Source organism: Gallinula chloropus (assembly GCF_964237585.1).
Source record: "Gallinula chloropus genome assembly, chromosome: 5".
Classification (NCBI taxonomy): domain Eukaryota; kingdom Metazoa; phylum Chordata; class Aves; order Gruiformes; family Rallidae; genus Gallinula; species Gallinula chloropus.
The window spans coordinates 31,600,313-31,617,649 of record NC_140090.1 but is presented as its reverse complement, the minus strand read 5'-3'; the positions used below and the strand labels follow the sequence as shown (position 1 = coordinate 31,617,649).

Here is a 17,337-nt window from a genome sequence, read left to right as displayed (position 1 = left end):
CGGAAGCCCACGAGCAGGGACAATCCTTGTCCTGATGCTCCCCCATCTGACAAGCTCTGGGTGTCTCCGTTCGCGCAGCCCTGCTCCTTTGCAATTATTTCAGTTGCGTTTCGCGATTCCTGCCCGCGCTGCGAGGCCGTGAGCGCCCGGGGAAGGGGCGGACCGGCAGCCGCGGCACGGCGGCGCGGCCGGGGATGCGCCCGGCCCCGCGCACCGCGCGCTGCCCCCCTTTTCCCCGGCGCGGCGGGACCCTCCGCGCTTCCCCGCGGCTGCGGGCGGGGCGGGGCGGGGCGCGGGGTGGGGGGCGCCCCGGCGGGGCGGGGCCCGGGCGGGCGGAGGGGGGGGCGCGGGGGGCGGCGCCGCCGCTCGGCGCTGACAGCCACATGCCGCCCTGCCTGAAAAGGCTGCGAGGTGCCGGCGGGGAGGGAGAGGAGGCGCAGACGGCGCCCCAGCCCACAACGCCGCCGCCGCGCCCCGGGGGATGCCGAGGCGCCGGCCCCGCGGGTCGCCCTAAGGGAGAGGCTCTCCGTAGGCACCGCCCGCCCCGCGGCCCCGGCCCGGGAGAGGCTGCCGCCGCCGCCCCTCGCTGAGCCCCGCCGGAGCCGCTCGCGAGTGGGGCGCCCACGCGTCGCGTCCGGGGCAGGGAGGCGAAGCCCGGCCCCGCGGTTTCGGGTGGTTTCGTGGTTTTTTTTAAATTTATTTCGAAGGATGGATACGTTTCTTCTCGCGTGGGGATTTCTAGGGCTGTGCTTACCCGGCTCCGGAGGCACGGTGGAGACAGGTAAGGCGCCCCCGGGGCGGGGGATGCCCTCGGCCGCGCGTGGACACGGGGACCTCCCCTGTCGCCTAACTTTAGGGTGCCTGTCCGCGGTCCCGGGCTCCTGCCCAGGCGTTTTGCCCAGCCGTGGGCACCGCGTAGGGAATAAACGTGGGCTTGGCGCCGCCACGCAGCTCTCGCAGTACGGGCATGGGGGTGGGGGGGACGGTTGTCGTGCATGTGGCGGGGATGGCGCAGCCTCCCCCTTGCCCCCGACAAGGTGCGCAGCGGGTGTAGCCGCCCGGCTCCCATGCTTCCATCGCCCGGCTTGAAGGGGCGAGGGGATGGAACCGCATTGGAAAGTTGCGTGCTCACTTTCCGGGAGGACATGGGGAAAGGAGGGGAAGCGGTAGGGACCAGCCGCATCCAGGACTCCCGCATCCGCATGTCCGCAGCCCCGTACCCGTTGCAACCTCGGCAAACTTTACGTGAGAAATTAAAATCATCGGGCCGGGAGCAGGCAGCCGGGAGGCGTGCAGGGCGGCTCTGGGAGCCGGCGCGGCTTGCGGTGGCACCCGCCCGCTGGCGGCACCCCCGGGCAGTCCCCGGAAAGCCTGCCCGCCGTGCGTGCGGGACCCGCGCTTACTTTACGAGTGCCGGGGTGTCCCGGGTCCTGGCGGGTTCGTGGCCCGTGGGTTTTTAGGGTGTGAGTGTGTTTTTTCTGGTTGCGCTTAAGAGCTAGGCTGGGCTGCCAGGAGGTGCCGGGATGAAGCCCCGGTGCTGGCGTGGCTTCAGCTTGGGGACAGGGGAGGGACAAGGACGGGCCCTGTGCTCCACAGCCACTGGCTTATGGGTCTGGCTTATGAGGGGCAGCAGGGACCCCACCTGGAGCTGTCCTGGAGGAAAAGGATATGCCTCACCCAGCCGTCCACCGCTCTCTTGGGGCTCCTACGGTTAGCAGCCCAGGAGCTGCCTGGCAGGACGGTGGTGCCAAGCCAGCCGCTGCTGAGCTGTGGGTTTCCTTTCCCGTTAACTGTGGCCGCGGGGCATGCCTCAGCCCGTGGGGACGCAGGGTCCTGAGCCAGGTCTGACCCAGGCTGTGTTAGATGGCAGAGCTCAATGTGCGTGCGCCGGTCTCTGCCTTCTCCTGCCCCCTTGGGAAAGGGAGGTGGGAGAGCCCCTGCCGCTTGAAAAAGTCCCTCTTTTTCTGCAGTAGGGGAGCACGGACGTTCCCAGCAAATACACTCCATGGGACGTTCAGTGGCCAGATAGCATCGCCTCCTTCCTTTTGGTTATAAAGGAAGGGAGAAAAAAAATCCCATCTTTTGTTCAAATAGTAAATCTCTTCACCCCATCGAGTAAATCACTCCATGGGGTGAAGAGAAAGGGTAAAGTCCTGGGAGGCCCCTGCTGAGTGCAGCAGTCTTTTCAGATGGTCCCTGTTGCAGGGGGACTGTCTGGTCTCCCAGAGGGGGCATTGTGCCGAGGAAGATCAGGCTGAGGGTGCACTGGCCAGTCTGGCTGCGATCCCTGTGGCTGCTGAGCCTGACTGTGTGCCTGTGTGTGCTACTCCTTCTATCCTTGAATGGACTCAGGGTCGGGACTTCTACCTGGGAAGGGTTTTGTGAGCCAACTGTATCTCTGAGGCCATTCAGTCGCTGTAAGAAATGTTTATTTGAACGCGGGGTTTTCCCGGCTAAGCAGAGCATCACATGGTGCTGGAGCCAGCAAGGAAGTTGTCTCCCTGCAGCTGACACCAGCGGCTGTTTGCCGAGATGTTGTCGTGTGGTGCTGCAAACCCAGCCAAATTATTTTACTGCTAGCCCAGCGAGGAAAAGCATGAGGTAGCAGGATGCAAGCCTTGATCAGGCTATGCTCAGCTCCCGTAAATTAGCCAGCCCAGTAAGAAAAACATGCCAGAGGTAGATGGATTTATGTTTCAGTCTGGTGTATCTGAAAGCCTTCCCCCATTATGAAAGTCCCTCTTAAGGTTCCCTAAGGGAGGTTAGCAGAGAGGGGAGATGTTTTTAATAGACAATAATATGATAATCCACATGGAAAAAAACCGTCGTGTGATATTTCTACAGTAAGAGATAAACAGAGCAGCTGCCAATTTGTATGTAGCCAAGCAAACCCTGAGATAACCATGGAGGGGAGTGGGTGGGAGACCCAGGAAGATAAATCTGAAGGCTGGATGGCTGTGTTTTTCATCTTCCCATAAAAAATCAATCAAGTAAGAAAGTAACAGATTTGAGTGACCCAAGTACTGAGCCGTTCAGATGATGTTTATGCAGCTCCGAGCAAAGCTCACTGTTGAAGCTTTCCAAATAGTTTGCTTAAAAGCTAGTATTTTTAGTAATGACTTAGGAGATGTAGCAAGGTGGGGAGGGAGACCAAACCAAATTGCTGCCGAGCAGGCACACGGTCGCACACATGCAAACATGCACACACACCCCCACGCAAGCGATGAGTGTAATGCCTTTTGCCCGTTGTGCTGTTAACTCGGCTCTCACTGGGAACAAAAGCTTTTTTAGCCTAGGAATCAGACAGTTGTCAGGAGCATCACTGAAAACGACTGATACAAGCTCAGTGGGGGGCTCTGACCCAGGTTAGGATGCTGCATTTTGTTTTCCTAACTTTAGTGCTGCAGAAAATCACGATGGGTGGTGTCTGGAGTGACAGGCAGGCATACTTGTCCCAGGGGGCTCTACAGAGGCATTTTCCACCTTCCTGCTCTGCTGCTTCTTACCCCCAGCTCCCTTCCTAGAGTTTACTCTGTTTGGTACCTCATGCATGGTGAGAAGGTTAAAACGAGAAAGCAACCTGCTTTGCTGGGCCGGACAAGGCAGTGCTCCCCATCCCAGCAGCGTGTCGCTCCAGCCAAGCAGGTGGGTTGGCTTCCTAGCAGAAACCTCTAGTGCTGCCAGGCTCCAGGTCATGGTGGCCTTGTATCACAGATAGCCTGGGAGGAGAAAGCGTCCTTCATGGGGTTTTAGGAAGCTGTCAGGTTCAGATAAGGCTGGGTTCCTATCCTGTGGGACCCCCAGTTGTATTAATAAGGAAAAATTAATTTTTAAGCACTGGGATTGCTGCCAAATTATATGACCTCTGACAGACCAGCTGTGCTAGGAAAATAAATCGTCTATATCTGAGATGCATGATCCTATCCGAAATCGAAATAGAGAGAGTCGGCAGTTAGCCACAATGGTGGGGGCAGATTGCAGCAGCCTGAGAGCAAACTGGAAGCTGCTAAACTTGCTCTCCATTGTGCAGTGAAGTCACTGCCACCGTGTCCCCATGGGGTCTCTGGAATACAGTTGTCTAATCCAGGAAGTGTGGAGAGCTGATGTGCCTGCACACACCCAAGCTGGGGCTGATGGTATGGGCACAGCGGTGGGGGCGATGCAGGGTGTGAATGCTTCCAGCGCTACCCTCACTCTGTAACAGCCCTTTGACACGTTTCTAATTATAATACACACACACAGACAAAGAGGTAGCTGGGCTATTTTCAAAATCCCTGTCTACACCCTGGTGGAAACCGCAATACTAGCAACAACATAAATCAGGGCTGTTGCTAGCAGTGTTGCACACGGCTTAGCGCTACAGTAGCATGGTTTTAATCATACTCGGAATCAAAGGGTCAGCCTTCTCCCTGCCTGAGCCAAATCGCAATCTCAGAAGGCCAGATCCTGAGCCAGGCTTGATGCTTGTGCAGTGAAAAGACACAAATGCAGACACAGAGGAGAGGTTTGTCAGCACGAGGTCGGCAGGCACGGGGCCAAACACTTGAAATCACAACCCGGATCTGTAACCTTTTCTGCATGTAGGCAGTGCCCATTGGTCGTGTGCTGGAGGACAGCTAGGGTAACACTGGGGGCCCGGGGCCCTGATCACAGCCTGGGTGAGGCAGCCTCTCCCAAACAGGGTGGGGAAGAGGGGACAGGCGGTGGGTCAGCGTGCGGAATAGCCAGAAGTATTGCTTGTGGGGATGGATGGCTGCAGAGGTTTTCTGTCGGAATGCTTCTTCCCCTCTCTTCATACTTGATGAGTCAAAGAAAATGGGCCCCAGAAATGAAGTGCTGGGCTCCGGGTCTTTGAAACCTGCTCTGATTTCTCCCTCTGTGTTTGAGACAAAGGCAAGACATCTGCCCAGCTGTTCTGGTGGGTCACCCCTAGCTGTGAAGTGCTGTCTGCGTGGGGCTTGAATGCCTGCCTTTCTCTACATCTCTCCTAGGAAGATGGTGAAGCCAAAAGGACACTGTCCTTTTACTCTGCTTATGTTTTGCTGAAAGGCTTCTTTGGACCCTGGTTTTTAGGGGATTCCAGTGGGGAGAAGAGGGAGGCAAACCCCAATGCCTTGTGTATGTAGGCACATATACACACACACTTACTATCTCCCTAGTTCCTCCTCTTTTCACAAGCACACAAATCTCTACCTTTTCTCTTATGCAAAGAGCCCTCTGATCCCTACCACCCTGCTGCCGCACACACACTCCTGCCTCCTTCTCTTTCCCACACTCTTCCCTCATGTTTCTAGAGCCTCTCGGCAACTTTCTCCCTCATGCACACCCCCAGGCTCTCTCCTGCTTTCCTCTCTTTCTGTTTAACTGCTGAATATGTGCTCAGCAGGAAACAATGTGTTTAAGATGCTCGCCAGAATGTGTAATAACTTTGTCGCTAGTAGTGAGGCTCAGCAGTAGCTGGATTTGAGCAAGCCATCAGAAAGGAGGCTGAAGCCGCTGTTCCTCACCAGTTTATGCGGAGGGAGCTGCAGAGGGGCCTGTTCCCCACTGGCTCCAGAGAGGCTGCTTCCCCTCCTGTCCCATTCTTGGGGCTGCTTCCCCTTGGCTGGTGAGAGATTTAGAAGTTCCACGAGCTGCTTTGGGAAGAGGCAGGAATAAACTGCCATTGCCTGGTGGGGAAAGCCAGGATTCAGTTTTTGTGATGAACGGACCCTGACAGATGGGCTCAAAAGGTGTGAGGGAGTTGGGAGGGCGCAGGGGGAGATGAGAGACAAGACAGGCTTTTTTTCTTCTTGGAACTGTCGTAATAACAATGCTAATTAGTATTTTAGCTGCATCAAGCACCTTTTATCAAGCCTGAAGCTCTTTAGAGAGGAATCCTAGGTGAATCCATGGCTCTTTCTTTAATGTGTTGAATTAGAAATGTCACTCTCTTTTCCTCCACGGCCCTCAAACCAGCCTGTTTTTGATAACATTCATGAAGGTGGCTCAGCAAATTGTTTCGTTCCCATATTATTTACTAGTGTTGCCTACAGGTAGGGTGGCAGGCTGCCATGAAGGAAGCCTCTGCTTCATTTCTGCCTCTGCTCTGAGCCTTCCAGGCTGTCCAAGTCTCTGTTTCCCCGCCTACAGTACTGGCGAGGCTTCCTCAGAAACTGTCCAATCTGCAGCTTGAAGATCTCCTGAAGCTGCCACCTATTCCTGGGAGATGGCAGTGTGTTTCCATGAGACTTAAAGAGCCTAATGCAGAGGCAGGAGAAACAGGCATGATTCTTGCAAGTTCAAGATGCAGTTATCCCTCTCCTTTGCATGTGCATGCACACGCTCATGCACCCTCTTGAATGATTACCGGAGTGGCCGGGAGTTGTGATTTCAGTCCCCCCGATGACATTGGCAGGCAAGCCAGAAGAATTGTGTGTGCACACACACCTATATAAAAATTAACACTATAAAGCCAGTTGCCCTATTGGAATTGCATTTCCATGTGATGTAAGGTAGCAAATAACAAAGTTAGCAGAGGTGGCACCATGTAAAACCAGGGTCTGAAATCTCATCAAGGATGCAAGGGTTGGTGGCTGGGGGGGGTGGGGAAAGAACCACCAACACCCCAAAGTAGCAACATTTAAAGGTCAATGTTGCCACTGACAGAGGTGGTACAAGCCAATGCCAGGCCCTGGAAAGCCGCTGCCCAGAACCACAGGTGTGGAAATCACCTGGACTCCAGTGATTGGAAAGCAGATTACCCAGATCTGCATGCAGGATTCAGCACTCTCATTTTTACATGGTGAAGATTAAGTAAGTCTCTATTTAAGGTTTCCACTTAATTCTTCTGTGGATTAACATGGCAAAGAAAGCGTAGGTATCGGAAATGTCCAAATCTCCTCCTTTCTCTTCCTTCCTCCAACACTTCCTTCTTATTTAAAAATAATTTAAAATGATCTCTTTTTGCAAAGGCTTACAGCAAAAATGTTCCATTTGGTGAGCTTTCCAGTGTTCCCCTCTCACTGCTGTCCAGCACTATAAAGTGAATATATTGCATCCCTCCACGGTTGCCTTAGGAAGTGGTCAAACGGCTGCATTCCTCAACTGATGGATTGGCGCGTTCCTTTCTTGCTTAAGCCCAGACAGTGTTTTTATGAGCCTGTCTCATGACAGGCTTGAGACACTTTGAATCAAACAAAATCTTAGTTTGGATCACAAAAGCAGTCTTTAAATTCTGCTTTGCTGTGCCTCTACTCTTAAGTGAAATTGGAGTTAAACTGGTAAAGGCCCTCGATGGCATGTTATGGGGCCTTTCCCTGGTTGTGTGAAGCCTCGAGATGTGGGTGCAGCCCTAGGATGAACCATGCATGCAAATGCTTTGTGTTGTTCGGGTCTATTTGTTCAGGAAGCATTTGAAGCTTTCTCTCACAATCCAAAGCAAACATGCTTCTGCTAAAATGATCTATGCTACTGGGGATAAAATATCTAATCGTATTAGCTTCCTCTGCACTATGTCTCTCTCCCTTGGCCAATGGGTAAGCTGTATCACTTAAATCTAAGAGATCTCCTTTGTGTTCCTGCCTGATGTGAAAGTTGTGCCATACAGTTTGGGGTGAGCGCCCCTGTCACGTTAGCTGTAACCAGGCTCCCCCAGGGCCTCAGCCTGGGGAATGAGGCAGGATAAATGTTAATGATAATGAGGCCTCAGCAGAAGAGACTTGTTTCTCTCCTTTGTGACAGGGTTTGGCAAAGGGCTTGGATGCACATGCACCTTAAAAAACTTTGCTTCTTGAAGAGCTGTTTGACTCTAATGGGACCAAAATGCAGGGTTTGCTGCACAAGGACTAGTGCCAAGTTCAGCAGCAGTAGGTCATGCATGCCAGGACCCGTATTTTGCTGCACTGTCAGAAGGTTGGCAGGGCAAATCGCTGCTGCCCAGTGCTGAATCCTGGGACATAGAAACCTTCTGCGGTGGTTGGATGAGTGTGGAACTGAGCTATGAGCATCTCATTTGAGGAAGAAAAATAAGTGATGAGGCCAGGCGGTGCATCCCTCTGCTGTGGGACTCTGGGAATCTCTCTCCCTTGCTCCTCTGCTGCCCTCAAAGGCTGCTCTTTCTGAGCAGTGACACTGCTGCTTGCCTCTACAGGAACAAGAACATCTTAAACTTTGTACGCAGTCCTGAATTACATCCCCAAAGTAAACTGAACCCAGCAGATCAAAACATGTGATAGTTTTCTGCTGGGCACTGCAAGCTCTGAGAGGCTGTAGTATGTGTGTTTTGTTGTGAAATGGGCCTCTCTGGCGATGAATATTTTTGTTACAGGCAAAGTTGGCTTTAGTTTCTGTGTTGAAGATCCAACAATAACAGTGAGCCCTGCTCTCCTGGGGTGAGGGAAATCCAGAGGGGTTTAATCGGCAGGAAATTCAAGTAGAATGCTCTGCTCCCAGCCTAAGGTTTTAGTGTGCACTGATGAGCTGCAGAGCTGAAAAACCCCAAGTGTGGGTGGAGGTTCCTGAGGCCTGGCTGTTATTTTTGGGTCCCCTGAGCGATGATTGCTTGTTCCACCCTGGGGGAGACTTCATCAGCCTGGATGTCTCTGGCAGGGCAGGGAAAGAGGAGTCTGCCTCTCACAAAGGGTGTGGAGCTCAGCTGCTGGTACGTTTTGGGAAGCTTTGAGTTGCCCACCATTCACTGCAGTGTTTGCAGGTTACTCTCACAAACTTTTTCAGGTCTTCTTTTCCACTCCCTACGGCTTGGTTGTCATCCTCTGGTGTAGTTTGCCTGGTGGGGTGGTCCTGTAAAGAGAGGGTTGCTGGGGTAATGTAAGTCATGTTGAGTGCCTTAATGAAACAGGGGGATCTGGGGATTTCCCACCCTGAACACAGCCTACTCCGACACTGCTGAGGAGTCTCTACCTCCATAGCCTCTGTTGAGGAGCCCGGCTGCTCTCCCGTGGCCTTGCCATCAGCACAGCACTCCACTGGCCGCTCTGCCATGTGGGCTGGCAGGAGCCCCAGCAGTTTGCTTTCAATGCCTGCATTTTGCTTACTGAGCAACGGGATGTCCCACGCACCTGGCAGACTTGGCTTATACTTCAGGATTTAATTTTAATTTTATTAAGTGAATTCAGGTCTGGCAAAAGCTGCCGTAGCCCATTAGCTATGGAGCATGCCTTGCTTCCCAAGCATAGACCCTGGGCAGTAGCCATGCCACTCACCTTTTTTATTTTTTTTTCTTTTTTCTTTAATTATTTTAGCATGGATTAAATGCATCAGCTTGAAAGGATGTATTTATGTAGGAGCTTGACCCAGTACTGTGTACAAAACAGGCCTGATTTTGTACAGAAATCCAGTGCTTGGCATGGCTGCTGAGGCAAGCCATTTGCCCATCACTGGGCACAATGATCGATTTTGTTGTTGCAGGTGGTTATCTGCTAAATACCAGTGAATAGAAAGAGCAGCAGCCTGACAGAACAATTATGAAGATATTAAAGTCACTTTGCCCGTTCAGATAACCCTAAGAAGCCCTGGTTTCCCTGGTACAAAATTGCCTACCACGTTGCCTGTGTGTGGACAAGGCAGCGCTGTAGTGAAATAGTCCCTTCGTTTCTCTGGCCCTCCTTGGGGACAGATGAATGAGAGGACAAAAATGTATTCCTCTGAGACACTTCACAGGGCAAGGGAGAGGTTTTGAGGTCAGGGTAAACCTGGATTTCTGCTCCTGAGTTTGTTTGTCACGGAAGAGCCAGAGCAAGCTGGAGCCTGACGCCCCTGTTCACATTGCAGTCCCCCTCCAGGTTGAGTTGCAATGGCTCACAGAGTATTCATAGTATCCGGCACGAGTAAGGGGCTAGCAACTTCTGAGTGGTGGGTGATGTTGGTGGTATCAGCCTAGCGGGTAGCATGTGTGTGAAAGCTGGAGAGACGCGGAGGGGATGACGAGGTGTGGAAGGATTGACTGTATTTTCATTGCTTCAAGACTTTGCCCTTTCCAAGAAAAATAATCTGCAGCTTGAATATTTCTCTTTGCTGGAGGGGGTGGACATGTGTGCAAACGAGGTGTGAATTTTTAGGAGAAGGTGTGAAAGTGCATACATGAGTGAAGTGTGAATTACACGTCTATTTGTACGTTGATGTCAACAAGTCCGTGAATTTCTTCTTTCCACGTGAATGTCGCTCTTTCTCTCGCTCTCTCCCCGCCTCAAACCTACAAAGACACGTGTGTGGGCAAATATGCCTTGCTGAGACAAGAGATTTGTGCAAGAACGTAGGTTTGTAAATGTTTGTGTGTTGAGCAAGCTCTCCTGTGGAACAAAACCAGATGTTTTTTGGTATTCTCAGCTCTTCTGTGGCAGTGTTGTGATTTTTTTTTTCCCCCTCATATTTTTCAAGATACTTACAGAATTATTTTAAGAAAAAAAGGGAATGGTGCAGAGATGCCTTTGGGTGTGTGAGAAGAAAGTTATTTTGAAGAATGAATGTGTTAAAGGGCATGAAAAATATGGGGGAAACTGCGATAGTGCTTTTTCGTGGTGAAGGAAGCCTCACTCCCCCATGAAGGGCCTCCTGTCGTCCTTGTTCCTGCACAGGGCACATGCATTTTCTGCAGGCAGCATGCAGGCAGTTGCTTGTTTCCAGGAAGCATTGCCACCAAGGGCCCAGCCTTGCTCCTTGCCCTGGCTCTGGCAAGAGGGCAGTTTGAAGGCAGGCTGGGAGGTCCCTGATGAGGGTGGGCTGACTTGCTGCAGCCTGACACCCTGGGGCCTGGTGGACTGCAAGGCAGAGGGACAGAGCCAGACCTTCAGCGGTGGGTTAAGTCCATGCAAGTCTGCACTGCTTTATTTCTCCCGGGTGGTCCTGGGGCTTTGCAGCAGTGCTGCTGTAAATGGGAGAAGGACAACGCTCCCCTCAGGGCTGCAGCAGCAGAGAACGCTGCAGACACCCTTGGCTTACAGAGCCACTGGGGTGTGGGAAGTTTGGTTACTCTTCTACACCAAGGGCAATGATCCTTCTGTGCCTCAGCTCCCTGAGGGCTGTGGGATGTCCCTCAGGCCCTGTCCCAAGGTGGGTGCACATCTGGCACCCCTGGGCCCCAGGAAAGCCCACCGCTTCCTCCTGCAGGACTGGAGCCCTGGGGACAGCACTACAGTGGGGATAACCTGAGGGGATTTGCATCCCATGTTGTGCCCCATTTCTTATCGTCATGGAGAGGGAAGCCTTTCTGCAATGTGGGAACAGGTTCACCCTGTATTCTTGCCACCCTCCCTGTGGAGGGTCCTGGGGTTTTGCTGGGATTTGTTAGTTTTGCTGGTTTTTTGCCTGTTTTGCTGGGCATGAGGAGGCAATGCTGTTTTCCAGGGACAGCTGTGGCAGCCCATGGGGCTGTGGTGCTGGGACAGTGGCACGGGCGGGCAGCGAGAGACATGCGACAGGGACCCTGTGGAGAAAGGGACTTTGTTGGGATTTGCAGTGTGCTATCAATTGACCCTGTGATGCAGATTTTCCTCCCAGCAAGTAACGCAATAATAAATTTGATTTGCAGCGTTCATGAGATTAAATGTTTTTTTGAAGATGAAATCACCCTCCAGGGCCTGTTTTAACCCAAAGCCGAGAGTGCTTCCTCCACTCACTGCGCAGCTGTTGCCAGCCATTTGTGGGCTGGCCCCGCAAAACCACCACTGCTGATTACCCATGTCTGCAATTCCAACAGCTGGCTTAGCTTGAAAGGTTTTGGGGACAGGAGGCCACTCTGCCAAGATGGGTTGTTTGGGGCAGGTGGAGTTGGGGAGGAAGAGTACAAGTGGAGAAAGGCTGTGGGCTGGGGCCAAGAGGGCTGGGCACTGTTGTCCTCAGCACTGCTACTGGCCATGCGGGTGGGCCTGGGCTTGCCATCAGCCCTACAGTGCCTCAGTTTCCTTCCTTGGGAACAGCAAAGCTTTCTGTGCTCCTGCAGCTGTATCGAGGGTTGTGTGTGGCCAAATTTTTGTGTCTCTTGAGGCAGCTGTGGGAGACTGCCAGAAAGCAGCTTGCAAAGAAGGTAAAAGAAGGGACAGAATGAGGTGGCTCCGGATGATCTGATATTAATCTGTCTCTTACTTTATGGCTCTGTAATTGCCTCGGCAAGAGCATTTATTTCTCTTTTCTGCTCTGTGTGAAATGTGGTATGTGAGTGTGGCAGGAGGTGTGGGGGGAAAGGAGTAGGTTTGTTGTGTAGAATAATTGCCCTTTCCCAGAGAGTAGTATGAAATATTAGACTACTGAATGGATGTCAGTGGCCTGAAGAATGGCCTTTATCAGACCACCCCAGCAGTGGCCCGAGGGACTGGCTGGCTGTAGCCGATGCCCAGAACCCATTTCAATGCCTTGTTCTCTTCTGTGTCTCTGCAGCTCAGCCATGTGGGGGCCGCCTGAACTCCAAGGATGCCGGGTACATCACCTCCCCAGGGTACCCCAATGACTACCCCTCCCACCAGAACTGTGAGTGGGTCATCTATGCCCCTGAATCCAACCAGAAGATTATCCTCAACTTCAACCCTCACTTTGAAATAGAAAAGCACGACTGCAAGTAAGAGCCTTCCTTTTCCTTTCTAGTACATAGTCACCTGCTTTTGCCTGGCAGTATGGGCCTCCAAGCATTGTTCTGAGTTCTTGTAGTGCTTCAGGGATGAGTGTGCCTCTCCCGACTGGGTGGTTATAAGATGCTGCTTTGGACACATAGGATGAAGCTATTCTACATTGGACTGGTGGTTCTTAATTCAGCCTGATACCACCTGAAAGCGAGACCCAGCTGGCTTTCAATCTGAGTTTGACTTTGGTTCAAAGGCAGCTTGTTTTTCTCATTGTCAAAGTGGCCTCACTGTCCTTTTAAACCATGCTGGGCAAGCAGAGCAATTTCCTGGTGTGTAACTAGACAGAGGTGTAGCACAGAGAGCCCTAGGGCTGGAGACCCATGCTCAGGCCATGTGAGGCTTGGGGCTTGGGGGGGCTGAGCTGTTTGGACTGGATCTGACTCTCCACAGGGCTTATTCTGCTGCCTTTGGTAAACTGGGGGCTTGGGTTTGTCTGCTTTCTTTTCTCTTTTCTTCAAAGAAGGTACTTAGAAATTAGATGTCCGGGGAAAAACAATTAACAGCTAGTAAAGAATAATTAACAGCATCAAAGGGCACCATAAAAGGCTGAGTTAATAACATGGTCTCAGCAGACACATAAACCTCTGTGTTTAATCTGGAATTCGCAGCCAGCTGCAGGGATGCCTGGGCTGTGAAGGAGCTTAGGGTCTCCTAAAATGGGACTGACACAGAAGTCTTGCCAGACACACTGGTCCTGTTGATTAAAAGGGGTTTATATATGGAGAGGGGAACTCTGTTTGCAAAAAAGACAGAGGGACAGGGAAAGCATTTATGGGTCTGTAGGATCAGCCCTGTGGAGAACAAAGAATTCAGCGTGGGTTTGATGAGGTACTGAAGGTTATGAAGTGTAGAGCTGGATCCTCTGCTATCATAAATCAGCATAGCTCCTCTAACTCTAATGAAGGTGTACTGATTGATGTCATTGGGAATCTCATCACCCCCTACAGATAAAGCCTGGGCTAATAAGGCTTTGAGCACCATGCACTCGCCCTGAAGTCACTGCGTGCAAGGTGTTCAGCACTTTGCAGGATCAGGCCTGCATTTAGAGAGGGGAGAGGGAGGAGAAAGGCTCAATGTGGGCACAGATGAACACAACTTGGCCTCGGCAGTGATGGTTGCTATCAGATGTTTTTATTGCTTGTGCAAGCTGAACTGTATAGCCTTCTCATAGCTAATGCAGTTGCCCCAGATTCATAGTAATAAAAGCTTTCTAGGCCTATATGCACTGTCTGCAGGGCAGTGTTGTGTGCAGGACTGGTTGAGCTGGGCAGCAGGGACTGCAGCGTCTCCCTCTCCAACGCCTCAAGCAAACAAAGCCATGTTGGTTAAAGCCAGAAAACCCCATGGGCCACCTGGCCCTTCCTCCATGTGGAGGAAAATGTCAGTTTTAGCTCTGAGCACCTCAGACAACTTTTGCTATGCTTTGCTGCCTGTGAGAGAGCAGGGTCTGATCCCAAACTGCAGGTGCTGTGTGAGCACTGGAGGTACTGTCCCTTTGCTGCTTTCTACTTTACTGTGGCTGCTACATGGTCTCGCCCTTTCCTTTTCTACATGTGTGTGCATGAAGCAGCCTTTAGTAATAGCAGAAAGGTTTGAGTTGGAAGGGTTTCATCCCCCATGTGGGACATGAATGATGAAGGGTTTGTCAGAATCTCTGACTCAGTTCAGCTCCTGTGGTAACAATGCTCTTTAGAAACCAGGCGTTAACATCAAACCTCTCCTGAGCGTAAAGTTTGCCTCTATCCCCTCAGCTGCCACCTGTGTGGGAATGAAACAGGGTTCATCTGCAGCACGCTCGGGCTTCTGCTGGCTGGGAGCCAAGATGGCTTTGGGTCCCTGCTGCCCAGAGCCAGCGCTGCAAAGGAGTGGGTTTGAAAGTGGGCAGTGCTTGATAGGAAGCATAACCAAACTAATGAGAACACAATAAACACGGCCTGAAAGAAACTGATAGAAAGGAGGTGGGGTTTTTTAAGTGACCGACTAGTAGGAGACAAGGGTTAACACTATGTAATGCTTGGGCATTAAGCAGTACTAATAGGTGACCATCTAATAATAAATTTCATCTGTGTGTCAGAGGGTATTTTATGGAGAAGCAGAGGCCTCACTGCAGCTGCAGGTGGGGACCTTAATCCGAACAGGAGGTCAGCATCAAAGAAACATAGTCTCAGGGCAGAGCCCTTCTTTTGACATCTGATCATTAACATAGAGCACATTCACACAAAGGTGACAGGCTGATGAACCCCGTTGTGGCAATCCATCTGAGCAGACAAGGTTTCCTCTACTCTGGTGTTGCTACCTGGCAGCCATCCGCACAAGAGTGGGCTCAGTCTGTGCTTCCAGCTGCCAGAAGCAAATGTTGTAACCCTTTCCTCTGTTGCTTCTTCCTTCAGCATTTTGTTTTACCTTATTAGGCTAAAGTTTCTCCCTCATAAAGCATAACATTTACATTCCTAAATCCCATTCTAAGGCCTACAAAAGTATCTGCAAAAGGCTTTTTTAGTTTTACTCTGTCCTTTCTGGCCTTCCTTATATCTGTTTTAGATTTCCCATTGGGACAGGAGGCATTTCCTCCTGTGTTTTGCACAGTGCCCGGCACCCTGGGGACCTCTGTGGAAAGGTCAGTGACTTCCCCTTGCCAGGCAGCTTGCTGGAAAGGCCCTGTGTACCCTGTGCTGTCCCAACACCCAAGTGCGGGCTGGCTGCAGGGAGCAGCTTCAGCAGCCAGCCATTCCTCCCTGCCTGGTGGGGCGGAAGCATCAGCTGGGGATGGAGCCTGGAGGTGGCAGCCAGGGCCGGCTGCTTGGGGTTCTGATTGTTGCTGTTGTTTTCCTGGATGCACATCTGGGCTTTCATTTCTTTGGCTGTTTCTAGCTGCATTAAGAAGTAACTGCACACGCCCCCCCCACCACCATCACGAAAGGAGTAATTTGGTGTAATTGAAGCCCCTGAGCATTTCTCTCTCTCCGTGCTTCTTGCCTGCTCCAAGGAAGCGCCTGACTTTGGGAAAGCACTTCAGAAAATTGGCCTCCTCCTGTTGTGGCTCTTGTGCACCCGGGATCCCTGTCGCGAGAGGGTGGGCACACTGTGATAGGAAAACATGGGACCTGGGCCGTTATTCACGCCGTCCTGTGGCTGTGAGGTCGCAGTGGTAACGGCAAAGCCAAAAGGGAAGCTGGCTCTGAAAAAAGACCTGCCAAACTATTTGGAAATAGCTGTGATAGCCTGCCTGCCTGCCACTTCTTCCCCTCCGTGCTGCGGGCGCAGCTGTGTCTCGGCACGGCAGCCCTGCGCAGTCAGTGCTGCTCTCTGAACAGGGAAGTGGCAGCCAGCGGAAAAGAGCACGCTGCTGCTGCTGCTGCTGCTGTGGCGCAATGTTTCCATTCCCCGCATGGCATGGCGGTAGCTGGGCAGCCTTGTGCATGCCACAGGTTATTTGTGATCCCAGGAGCAACCTGAATCCTATGCAGTAGGTGTGCAACAGGGGTGGCTGTCCCCCAGCTTGCAGAGCCACGTTAGCTGAGCTGCCCGCTCCTTCCTAATTGCTGCTGAGCTGTTCTGTCTGCACCGCTTGCTTGGAAAATCCAAGTCAGAAACCTCGTCTCCAAGTGAATCACTGCATTTATAACTACCTTTTCCATTTGTGCCTCCCTCCCACTGCTCGGTTTCTCTTCGGACCGTTAAAAGCTCCTTCCCGAGATTGGCTACTGAGTGTTGCATCCCCAGTCACACTCTGCTGCCTCTGCCAGAGGATCAGGCTGGCCAGAGCTGCCGTTGAGTTTTGGGATGGCGCTGTACACAGAGGCACACTCCTCCAGACTGCAGCGGACAGGCCGTGCTCCCTCTGCAAGCAGAAGACCTTTCAGCTGAGTCATAACATCTGCCCAGCTGATAATTGGGCCGTGGCAGTGAGCGTTTCTGTAGCCCTTTCCAATGCGTGCTGCAGCTGGGTCAGTGGAATCCTTGCCAGGGGAGGATTTGGGGGACCGCTGCCGTGGCTCGCAGCCCCCTCTGGTGGCACATGCCAAATGCTGGCAAAGGACTCGAGACACGAGCCCAGGGTTTCAGAACCGGGCAGGAGCAGGGAAATGGGAGACAGTCCAGTCAGGCTCTTCCTCTTGACTGTCCACACGTCAAGCCCCTGGGGGTCTGCAGAAACAGGAACTGGGACGCTGTAATGAGGACGTTTATGTGGTTGTCCCTGTGCTCTCTTAAGTGTCATGGTGGTGCCCAAGAGAGTTGAACCAAGTTCATCATCCTGTGTGTGCTGGATATGGGGCAGGCATGGCAGAAGATGCCCCTGCTTGAAGGGTAGAGGGGACCAAGGTTTGGCAAGGGAAGACACCATGCTGCCAGCACCCATCTCAGAGCATTGCCTGCCAGGGCACACTGGCAGTAACATACATTGGTGTTTCTGGGCCACGGTACAAAGGGGGAGGCACATGGGCTCGCCTGGCCAGTGAAGGCCACTTATGGCAGCATGGCCATCTCCCGTGCTTCCAAGAAGTTGGGCACTAGAACAAAAAAGCTCTGCTACCTTCCTGGAGAGCAGCAGAGACACTGGCCCAAGTCCTGTACTCAGGCAGCAGGGTGGTTGCAGGATTCAGCCTGGCTCTCTTGACCATCTCCTTCAAAGGAGAGCATAACATTGCAAAAAGCTGTCCTCCCATCAGCAAAGGTTAAGAGTAGACAAGGCAGCAATTATGGACAGCTAATTAGTAAATGC

At 52.3% G+C, this 17,337-nt stretch overlaps 1 protein-coding gene across 2 annotated transcripts in view; it reads left to right on the top strand.

Moving 5' to 3' along the window:
• Positions 1-708: 708 nt before the first annotated feature.
• NRP2 (neuropilin 2) overlaps positions 709-17,337 on the top strand; it is a gene marked incomplete at both ends in the record, with an annotated part of 86,129 nt that continues 69,500 nt past the window's right edge. For both annotated transcript variants that reach the window (XM_084265706.1, XM_084265705.1), the window contains 2 exons: positions 709-781; positions 12,373-12,550. In XM_084265706.1, the coding sequence (XP_084121832.1) occupies positions 709-781; positions 12,373-12,550 (251 nt within the window). The remainder of the gene's footprint in view (positions 782-12,372; positions 12,551-17,337) is intronic.